Source organism: Charadrius vociferus, unplaced genomic scaffold (genome assembly GCF_000708025.1).
Source record: "Charadrius vociferus isolate BGI_N301 unplaced genomic scaffold, ASM70802v2 scaffold45, whole genome shotgun sequence".
Taxonomy (NCBI): Eukaryota; Metazoa; Chordata; class Aves; order Charadriiformes; family Charadriidae; genus Charadrius; species Charadrius vociferus.
This window is the reverse complement of record NW_009648712.1, coordinates 2475123-2487157: the sequence shown is the minus strand read 5'-3', so window position 1 is coordinate 2487157 and position 12035 is coordinate 2475123. Positions and strand designations below refer to the sequence as shown.

General features: G+C 39.5%; 1 protein-coding gene across 1 annotated transcript in view; it reads right to left on the bottom strand.

Annotated features, from left to right (window-relative positions):
* The window catches only part of LAMA3 (laminin, alpha 3), a 121269-nt gene extending 110126 nt beyond the window's left edge, over positions 1 to 11143 (bottom strand). The window contains exons 1-2 of the mRNA XM_009886658.1: positions 10997 to 11143; positions 9566 to 9718 (exon numbers count right to left, since the gene is read on the bottom strand). Coding sequence (XP_009884960.1) covers positions 9566 to 9718; positions 10997 to 11143 — 300 coding nt within the window. The remainder of the gene's footprint in view (positions 1 to 9565; positions 9719 to 10996) is intronic.
* Positions 11144 to 12035: the final 892 nt, after the last annotated feature.

Here is a 12035-nt window from a genome sequence, read left to right as displayed (position 1 = left end):
GGATAAACTGGCCAAAATGAAGGCACACAACAGTAAATAAAACAGCTGAATCAGCATGTGGCACCTGCCAAACACCTGTATGCCACATCTCATATGCAGCTGTGGAATTCGTTTAAGCCTATGACCACTTGTGAATATGTGTGAAGTTGAAGTCCTGTCCAATATGTGTACTATAGCAGGAATCCCTCAAAACACTCCTCTACCAAGTCTGCCGGTGCAAGAACTGTCTCCCGGCACCACACTTTGCATACTTCCATGCAAACCACAAAATGGAAGAAAAAATGTATGGCAACTTCAAACTACTGTTGCATATATGAAAACCCTCAATTCACATGCAGCTCACCTTACATGTCATAGTCTGAAATACTGCTTGGGTTTGCACAGTCGCTTTTGGAAAGGGGAAAAGGATAGGTCTTGATAAAAATTACATTTGTTCATGACAATGTATCACAAAAACATAGTCACCAATCCTATCATCTGTCCTGGTTATGACTTCATTCGTGCGCCAACGATTTGGTCCTGACCTTCATCAAGGATGCAGAATAGCACCCGAAAATCTGAATTGCCACCATGGTTGAATACTGACCAAGCAGGTGAATGGTCTCTCTCCAGATCTGATGAGGCAACAGTGGAAGAAAAATATTCCTTAGCTTAGCAAATAAATCCTAGCTAAAGACAGAGGAGTAACCTTGCTGACATAAGACCCAGAAAAGCACCCATTAAAACCAATTTTAATCATGTATTCTAAGCTGGCACTTCACTAATTTAAATCTTGACCCCATTGCACTGGCAGAAATAAGACCTACCCTGAAATAAAGGCATAATAAACTCAAAGCAGTGTTTTTCTTCAGTCATTCAGTTTTTGGAAAAAAGGAAGTGAGTTTTTTAATTTTTGAAAAAAATGTTTATTTGGTTGCTTTAAAGTCATTTTTTTTCATTAAAAAACAGCCATTTTTCAAAAGGAGTGTTAAAAATGTAAGTAAGCATTAAAAATAATGGCTCTTTTGGCACAATTATATAATAAATATAATATATATATAAAAAACAAAAATTCACCAAAAAAATCTGAAATGTTGCTTAATCAAAATTCTGACAGTTTTCTTACATGAATAAAGAATTAAGTTTAAAAGTAAAGACAGTATTTTGTTTCCAGTACTGGAAACAACCCACTCTTGAAATACATGCTTGAAAGAGGATGTATTCCTGTAAATGTCCCAACACCACATCCTGCTGCAATCTAACAGCATGGGTCAAACATGATGGATTGTCAACAGCTGGAATTTAACCAGTTGCATATTGATGTGACCTTTTCCTGTTCACTCGAGTTTGTTCAGATTTGAAATGTTTTTGCAGGCAGTGGCCTTGAAGATTTATAAAAACTGGGATAAAATTTTAAAAAATCATCCAGTAGAATAAGCAAAATGTCTCGCTCATCGGGGAATGGAAATTATAATTCAGTGTAAGGAATTATCAATATCACATTATAAAGACAGAAACACTTCTATAGAAGTCCTTATAGGTGAATTTAAGACTGTCTTAAAAGAGCTCATTTAAATTGAATGAGAATAACATTGTACCATTATTGTTGATGATACAATATTCATGATCTCTAACAGCATGCATACTGCTTATCTTAACCCGACAGAAAGAAAACTTCCTATGATCCATTGCATTCTCATGAGAATACTAAAAATTACAATAATAGTAATTTAAAATCTTTTCTCTGTTTTCTCCTTAAAAGTTTAATCAACTCTTATCCAAGATTTTTTTTTTTAATCATATGCAAACGGAAGAAAAATGTGCATATACAAAAGTATAGTATATTTTCCTCCATTCCTACCACCATAGACTCAACACAGAATGCTAAAATACTGGAATGACTTGTTAGTTGAATGCTGGACATAAACTAGTACAAAAGAAAACCACACTGTGTTCTGAACAATCATTATGCGGTGTGCTGCGCATGCAGCAAAGGATTGCTCTCCCTTTTTGGCTCATGAACAACAAAAATTCCTGGAGTGTAGTAACAACGAGAATACAACTAAAGCCAGGTAGATCACCTATCTATCTGAGGCATTCTGTGTAACTCAAGATGTGTTCAAAGAGATACAGACAACAACCTCTCTTCATGCAATCTGAAATGTAGAAGTACAGAGAACAGCTGTTTCCAGCACAATAGTATTTCCTCAGACTGTATTAGCAGATATATCTACACCACCAAAACTTCCTTCAACATAATGACTGTTCTTCTAGGCTTCTGCTGTTATCTTGAATAATGTCACTGGGACTGGTACTGCAGATTCCGCAGAAGATAGTGAGGTCCCTGCACTGAAGGACATCTGCGAAAGACGCCCTGCGTTAGCAGACACGCAACCTTTCCCTACTTGCTGGATATGTTAATAAAGAAAAATCTGATGATCATTCAGTACCTAAACTAAACTTCTCAGATGCAGACCGATGCAGAAGTGGGATCCAAGGAAATATAAATCGTGCTTAGCACCTGCTCCAGAACACACTGATTTCACAGGGTTGGCTTGTGCGTGGCCTTTAGTTTCTTAATATAATGAAGCCTTAAGGTCTTGAGCGCTGATTTTTCTCAAAGACCAAGACATAAACATAACAATCTATTTAAATTAAATAAAAATCCCATGTACTCTGGCTAAAACGAAAGGTTTTGATTTCTTGTGGTTGCAAAGAGGTCAGCACCCCCTTTCTTCAGTAGCCTCTCAGTAGGAAATGAGGCACCTCTGTAAATCCAAAGACTTAATAAAACACTCCTGACAGTCAGTATTTGGCAATCCCCAACAACATATTTTGCAGATGAAACTGTAATATAAAAAAATGCCAACTCGAGAGAGCTGACCCAGCCTTTCTGGCAGTTACCAGCTACCCTTCTGGGTATCTGGACAATAGGTATAGCAGAGATGCAGAGAAAATCCCGTGTGGGTAGTATCTGAGAGGCATTAGATCCTCTGAATGTGTTCCATCCAGTTCAACTGCATACACCTGTATGCAGTAATGCTAACAGTGCGTCAACAGCGACAGTGATTGCAGAGGCTCCTATTGCGTAGCCAAAGTCATTCCTTGCATGCCAGATTCACAGTCTGGGGTGCAGAAGCCAGGAATAAGCGCAGGGCTTCCAACATTGTCCAGTTAGCACTGTACATGTTGTATTCATATCATTTTTTCAATTAACTAGCCACTGGTGCTAAAAAGCATATTTAGTTACGGAAGTCAGTATATGCCTCATTGACACATCTGGAGATAAGTCTTTCCTTTGTCACACTCGATGGGCAGGACCAGAAGGAAGAAGCTCCCATACTTTGCAGGCAGTATTCGGGAAGGAAGGAACACTTCCAGAAATGAAAGGGTAGTCCATTGTCCAGGTTCAATCAGTCCTTGGTGTTTTTGCCAAGGCTGCAGGCAAATACATCAATGATTGTCAGTTATTATCCTGAAATTTCTCATGCAGCCACTTTTCCATGGGGATTTGGATGAAGACCAACTCAATGCTCATAATTATTTCTTACATATGGCCTATTTCTTCACAGAACACTGAAGCTATTCATATGGGAAAGGATTTGTACAATTCAGACCTCAGTTGTCCAGGAGATAAACACGGCCTTATGAGGGCTGCAGTCCGAAGTAAAAAGAACACAGTCGCACTGTCAGCGCTGGAAGGAAACACAGGGAAGTGTGGAGGGTTGGAGGCTATCAGCGGAGCTTCTGCTTTTACTATATTGAGTTGAAAGTGAGGTATTTAGGACAACGTATCACAAAATGAAACTAACATGTAGGAATGGGCATAGGACAGGAGGTGGGAGAAGCAGAAGTGCAGACATCGAGGGAAGCGAGATCAGAGTGGGAACAAAGACCTTCCTTAAGGGGTACTGAAGAAGAACTGGAAGAAGACGGTTAAGAAGAGCAAGACTTGAAAGATTTTTTTTCTGTACATTTTAAGAATAATACCTAATTAATACCAAAACACATTCTAAAGCCAATGACATAGATCTATTAATGCAAACATAAAAAAATTACTGAGCCATTCAAAAGGTTTTTAATTAAAGCTTTAAGAAAACACAACACATTGACTACATCTTAAAGGACAGTATATGAGCAAGAAAGAATGTAGTTAGGGTATTTCCCTGATTAGGGCTGGCAGCTCAGGCCAGAATGAGCTAGTTGTAGTGTGACTGAGGAATAAATGGAGCTTCCATTACCTGATAGAACTTTTAGAAACTTTTATCAGACAGCTGCTACTTGATCAGCTGAAGTTGTGTTAATCTAGAGTCCACAAGCAGATTCACCTTACCGTGGTATGAGCCAAAATCAACTAATTTCAAAGCATAGTCTTTTGTGGCGTGATCCCAAATCAGCTTCCTGCACAAACTGAAATACTCAGAACCGTAGTTCTCGAATACAAAGTAGTGCAAGATTCTCTGTGATGTCAGCATCCCCATTTTTGGATATTGCAGGGCCAAAATTGTACCTTCCCCAGACCTAAAAGCCCCTTTTCTCCCCAGTGTGAGCCAAACCAGCAGAGCAGGGGTCAGTGCTGCTGCGGAGGCAGAGCTGTGCAGAGATTTCAAGGGAAAGGCTTTGTCTCGCTGCTGGGGCAGTTCTGTAGGACTGCAAAAGCTTTATGCAGTGGTTCTCGTGCCCCAGTTTGTAGTACTTCTCGGTGTTATTATAGAGGTTACGCAATTCTAATTCGGTCTAATTTCAGGGTCAGTGGTAATATGAAGTCTTCAATACTCAAGCACAATGAATGCAACAACTATTTTTCGGAAGCCCAGTTCAATGCAGTTTATGATAAATCTCCCACCACCTTGACAGTTTCTCCATACAGGAGAGGAGCCTACAGCACACTTTATATTTTACAGAATGACAGTTGAATTAACTGTAACTTTAAACACTTTTGAGAAATTACATCAATCTTCTGTAAGTTAAAAACAATTGTTTTTAATAACAACAATTAGCCAAAGCTGATTAATATTCCCAACAAGAACTACTGTTTGTAAAGCTATGGACGTAAAGGATCGCTATCAAATATAAAAATTAAACCCATAAGAAATACCTACCATATAAAAGCAACTTAGAAGATTTGCCAAACTGCAAGGCTTTTTTACAAACTATTTACATGCTTTAATTGGCAGAAAACATACAAGCAGAAAGTCCTCCACAGGACATACCACTTATCTTAAATTTATGGCTGACTTTCCCTCCCTCCCTAATAAAAGTACTAATTTGGACATTACATTCCACTGCGCGCCTTTAATTTACAACAGTGACTAATAATATTGCTACAGAAAAACTATTCAACATAACAGCACACAAGACTTCACTGAGCCTGAGCCTTTCAACGCTATATGATTGCCACAAAAGCACAGTAAAGAAATGATACGTAACTAAAAGCAACAATAAAATTTGTGGAGTACACTTTTTGAAGTGTGACATTTATTTTTCATCGTATGCTATAATGTTAGCCTGAACCTTCATCTTCTACTTCTGAAGACAGAGTTCAGACAAATACCTGGGGGGGGAATTACTGTAATACCTGCTGAGCATTAAGAAAGCCATAGATGAGGGCACACCTGCTAAAATTAGGCAATCCAAAGAGTCAGGGGAAGGGCAATGAACTTCAGTCAGACATGCTGGAATCAGAAGTTTAAAATATGTTGAAAACTACGTTAGGAAAATGAGGCTTCATTTGATCCAAATATTTTAAACAAGTCAGGAATAGCCACAGTATAAGCAGGTATGTTAACAAGATGCAGAGACTGCTTCAGGGATCAACATTATAATTATTATTCAGAAGGACTGTGATTGATTAGAAATGTAACTATAGTACAGAAAGTCAGAAAGGGAAGTAAAGCAGGGCTTTTGCTTTAAGGTTTTTGCTTTTTCTCATATTACAAAGTACAGCAAAATGAGCATTTTTCTAGCAGAAAGATTTAACATCCTGAAGGGATTTTGACTTTCAAAATCATCCCCAACCCTCGTGAAACAGAAACAGCAGCAGGTGGGTGTTCTGTTCCAACCCCACGATGGCAAGTGCTCAAACTTCTATCATGGTGCAACTATTCAATCAGATATTGTCATCAGACCACGGCAAAAGGCTCTGCTCTCAGTCTTAAAGATATAATGGCAGGAACGCAGCAAATGAAAAGCTTTTGACATTACACTAAGTTCTGCTTCCTCTAATTGTAAATATTTGATGACCAACTTACAACTCAGCCATCGCTTCCCTGTATATGTACCTTACTCTTTGTCACGTTTTGCACATGCAAAAACCTTTCCATATTTTGTTTGCAGAAAAAGGTGCCTTGCGTCAAAATGAAGAACAGGACAACTACTCAGTGAGGAAAAATACATCCCTGCTATCTTTACAGTATTATAGCCTGCGGTTCTGCAAGTTATTTAGGCACACACCTAACTTTAAGAACATTTATTTTTCCTTAAAACTAAAACCTTCATTTCAGGTCACTTGAGGGGGAATTACACTCTGAAAATTTCTGTCTCTGTCAACTGCTGAAAAAGTCTGCGTGACTAACACACACTAAGCTCTTAATTTTTAGGACCCTGAAATATGGTAAGGTGAATTGGGGTCTCAGTGCTTACCTGTTAAGTTGAGTAGACTTACTCTCTCACAGTATTTAATTTTTTTTCTTCCTTATTAGTATTGTGCACTACTGTATGAATGTGGGGTGTGAGAAAACTAGGCAAAATGTAAAAAGTGAATCTCAAGTTCAAACAAATCCTGAGATTAAGGTTTAACTGACTGAACGCAGCTATGAGATAATGTCTGTGCAGTGAAAAAAAAATAATTAACATGAGTCTTACTAAACCCTTATCCATCCACCAACTAAAATTATCCCTTCCTGATCACAAGACCTGAAGTCATTTTGACCTTTGTCTTGGGTTTCCCTCGTTTCCAAGTAAGGGAGTTCAGATTCGCCCTTCCAAGTGGTACCAGACTGAAGAGGAAGACACAGCCTCCTGCTGAGAAATCCTTTAATAGCTACAAGAATTTTAGCACATAGTGGTCGGTCTCCAAGGAGTCCCATGAGAAGAGAGCACACAGTCCACATCCTTCCTCTGAAGGAAGGAGGTTTCTCACAAGTTTACTCAACACACAAAAGATAAGGTGTCTGTCAGTAGGTCCTCCAAAGAAGCTAACAAGTACACAGCAGGAACAGAAGTTCTGGATGGACCAATGTGCTACAGCAGTGGATGATGATGATGCACAAGTGTTGGTCACAAATATGCCGGACTACACCACCAGACAAATTACAGCCTGCAACCTAATCCTGCACCTCACACAGACCACCGTGGGTACAAGCAGCTCCAAAGGTGTCCTGGTTTGAGGTAAAATGGAACCAATTTTGTTCAGTAACTTCGCTTCTTAGCTGGGCCTCTTCTAACTACTGAAATTAACAGCATATTGTGCAGACAATGTTCACTCTCTCAGAGTGATAAGACCTATGTTTATAGTTGATGCCCAGGCATGGGATGCAGAGAGGACCTTGCTTATACTTATTGCTATAACACCCAAGGCCAACCAGCTTTGTTATTTGCCCTGTTGGAGGGTCGGAAGCGGAAAAGCGTAGAGGGGTCCCACCTGCAGGGAGGAGCAGACAGGACAGGTGACCCAAAACTGACCAACAGGGTATTCCATCCCATCTGCCTCATGCTCAGTATAAAGACTGAAGATCAAAGTGTCGGGGCTCTTCCTTCAATGGCTGACATCTGAGGAGGACTCTGTTCATCTGCCTTTGATCCTGATCCTGAATGCAGATCAGTTCCCATTTGTCACTGAGTCCAGCCTGGGACTGCCCCAGTGCCAGCCGGTGTCGTGATTGTCATCTTGGGTGCTTGATATGGTTTTGTATATATTTCATTATTTTCTTTTTTATTTTATTATTAATATTTCACTAAAGTAGTTTAGTTCTTCTAAACTCATAAGTCTCTTTTTCCTCCTCTGCCTCTCTTTTTGAAGAGGGATAGAGGGAAGCATCTGTCGGTCCCATCTGGGGTCCCCCAGGTCCCCAGTAGCCAATTTGGCCTAAACCACGACAAAAGGTAAGGTCTGTTTTACTGGGAGGCAGTTGCCTTCCCATGCCTATTCATAGCACACCACTCCACATCCAGTGTCCCTACTCTGTATGCCCAGCCTGAAAGACACACTTCCCTACAGTTTGCTGGGAAAGAATGACTGAGCAACTCACTTTACCGGAGCACAAGGCATCAGGGGATGCAACACCTCTCAACTGTACAGAGTAACAGAAAAAGCAACGCAACTCAGAGATAGGTCCGACCACTGTGAGCTAGCCTAATGTGGACGCTATGGCCTAAAAATTCATCAGCTTCTACATAGCTCTCCCTTCTTTCATGGTACAGTGGAGAAAAGCAACCTAGAAAACAGGCATACTATTAATTTAACTAATAGAAACGCAAATCCAAAGATCACTGTAGTTTAGTTTAGCTATTGATATTCTCTATCTTAAGTTGTCTAGCATTTCTGCACTGCTGGTATACTGGATCCAAAACCACTAAATTAAGGTAGCCTCAAAATGAGAACCATTCTGCTCATGTGAAGGACAGGAGCATTAAACCCCCATGTAACAGAAGAGGTAAAATGGTTTGCACCTGGATCCCCAACAATATGGCAGCTAAGTCTCACAGAGGAACTTTTCGTCTTAGTTATTTCTCCTCTTGCTGTCAACTAAATTGACAAAGCCTATTAAAAAAAATCCTGTCCTATACAATCAGTCAATAAATAGTTACTACTGTCCAAAACAGATATGCATATGTGTATTTTGCAGCCCTCAATATATATTTATAGCCATATATTTTCAGCTGTTGTGAACTTGCAGAGCGTAGCTAATTTCACTGGATCGGTGCCCAATTATGGCAGCTGAGAATCCATCCCTGTGACTTAAAATACAGATGCAGAGGCTTTACTGTCAGCTACTTGCCTGTTGCCTGCAGAGGAAATACAGGTGTTCATGTTACTGTCATATTACTAATTCATATTACACTGGTTTTGCTGTCCCTTCCCTTTCAGACCGTGTTATCATTATTTTTCTGTTCTAAGAAACTGTCTATCTTGAAGATCTTGCTGGATGACAGAGAAACCAGAAGGACCCCTGAGGCAAAAGCAGACTCCAAACGTTATTCTCAAAATATATGATATGGTAAGAGATCGTGAAATACCTCTCTCTGTGGGGCCCATAGAGAACGAGAACATGAAATGGAAGGCAGAGCCCCAGTTTCAACTGACCAATATCCCTGGTAACCTCAGGTTAACAAATTACAGTACCTGTGCCAGAAAGCAAAAAGTCATACTGTGATGCTGGTGGCAAGAACCCACATCATCAAAATTCCTGAGTGAGATAACCACTTTAATAAAGTTAACTTGGTGAAAAAATACAGGACATAAACCAGACAAAAAAGGCGTGGTGTGGGAAGTTCAAATCATCAGTTCAAACATCTCTCCCAACTGCAAAGCTTGTACATAAATTCAAGAAATGATCAAACCTCAGCCAATAGCTCATGCACTTACCTGTCCCAGATCTAAAGTGACATTAACTTCGTTGTACTTCAAGCCCATAGAAAGAGGAGGACTTTGCCACCAGCGCTCTGTGCCATCTATTGCGTTGGTTACCGGGTGAGCTTTACTGGGATCAGCAGCATTGCAATAATCACAAAACTGTCCCTGAAACACAACAAATTAAAAGATAAACTCAGTTGAAATCTTACGCATTGCAGACACGTGCTGCTGTTAACTGAGATTCTGAACTAGAGTGTTGACTAAAAATGGGGTTAAATTTTATTTCTCTCTTTATAAGGGATTCCTCTGGCAATTAAATTACACACTTGTACCCTGAAACACACTAAATTTTAGGCTACAAACTAAAATTTCAGAAATCTCTTTAAGGAAACTACAATACGTCTTTCTTTATTAATGAACTTATTGATACTTTGGTGAAATTACCTACATTACGTTTGCAGGGGTGTCTGCAGGAAATTAATGAAACAAAGATTCTTAAAAATGGATTAAGACAAACACACAAATTATCTTCAATTCTTCTAAAAGACCATGAAATACCTACATATGTACATAGCCTGGTATTAATAAAGCCATAATAAAAATACTCTGTCCGTTACCTGCCTGTAAGTTTGGTGTTACAATTTTATAATACTGCTTTCATTTTTTTCATGCCATTATAATACATTCTGAATCAGAGACTTCTGAACAATACGTAGTCATGGAAAATGCAATGGATCCCATAGACTGTTCCCTTTAAGCTTCCCTTGAAAGAATCCCATTGTATTTTCATTTGCAGAAGTTACCACCTAATTTCCAGTCCACAACTAAAGCTATGCTCTGGAGATGCCCTGATAATCTCTCTTTGATAGTCTCTAAAGCTCTTTGTACTCTTCTGTACAATAATGATGAATAAACTTCACGAAACTTAATTGTCTTTTAATTTGGCATCCTGGCTTGCCCCACAAGTAGTATTTTTATCTGCAAGAGACTGCATTTTATAGTCTACTGAGATTAGTGCTGAAGCGTTGTAATTAGTTATTAAGGGATCTTTTTAGTGTCCCATTCACTTCTTACTCCAGTCACTGGGTGAAGATAATCAGTGAAAATGCTAAACTGTGCTAGGCATAGTTTTTGTAGAACCCCAAAAGAAAAAAATGACATTTTCAGTGAATGGCAGTACCCTCTTAATGGTTACTCCAGTCAGACAGTTGCTTAGTCCATTCAGCCTGTGAGGTCCTGATGATGTGTTGGACCAATGTTTTAAATAAGGTAATATATGCAGCGTTGTTTTTACCAACCAAACATATTTTCATCGAAAAGATGTGACAAATCTTTTGTTGTTTCCACAACCCATGTTGCCTGGCTCAAAGTATATTCCTAGCTTTTAAGTATTCACAGAATCCCATATAACTGCCGTTATTTTGTTGCTGCTGTCAGACTAACCAGTGTAAAGTAACCAGAGCAATCATACTTGTCCACTTTTAACAGAGGAATAACATTAGGGCTCTCACATTCTTGCTGGGTATAGTCTTGCAAGCTTGGTGATTTTAAGATGTTTATCTCTAGCAGAATTTGTTTAACATCTGCCATAGTTACTAATGGATTGGAAACTACTACGTCATTGTCCTGCGATACAAATACACCATCTTGTGCCTTTCAAATACGAAACGTAGATGTTCACTGAGTACTTCTGCATCATTAGCAAAAATTTCAGCATCTGCACCTAGCAATGGTTCCATCCTCACCCTATTCTTCCAGAAAGCCCAGGATATGATGTTGTTTCCAGAAGACAACCCTGGGCTGTTCTGATTCAGCACTGCAGGTATCAACCTGGCTGAGGGTTAACTCTTGAGAATTCAAAGAGTTGCTGAGGCTTACTAAATCCTCACGTGCATAGGTTGGTTAACTACATCTGGAGTCATGTTATAACACGATTCTCCTCCAGCTCTGTTGGAGAAGATGGTTTGGCTAATTTTCGTACAAATTGCAATATGCCAGGACACTGGATTCAGATACGGTTTGCTGCAGCAGACACCACATCAGCCCATGCTAGCTAACAGGCAACGCTGCCAGTTTCTGCAGTGATGACAGGGAACATCGTGTCACTATCTGCAAAATCAATACACTGAGAAATCAATCTATCCACCAACAACTGCAGTTACCACCACGTCAGAGCATCTTCCCGGTTCAGATTTTCCTGACAAATGCATACTTGGAGTCCTGACATATACATTACAACAGTACAAGCTTCCCTAAATAGTTTTATAACGTGCATGGAACACAGTCTTTAGATCTAAATTCACGTCCACAATGATCAGGCTGGAAATACCCAGGAAACAGTTGCTGCTACAGCAGTTTCAGCTCTGATCTGGAAACAGCCTCAAAGAAAGGCTGAATGAACTGAAAACAATGAGGAGTATTAAATGCAAGCGTTACATTTATACACACCTATGTGATTTCAGTATACCAGAGCACTTGATCT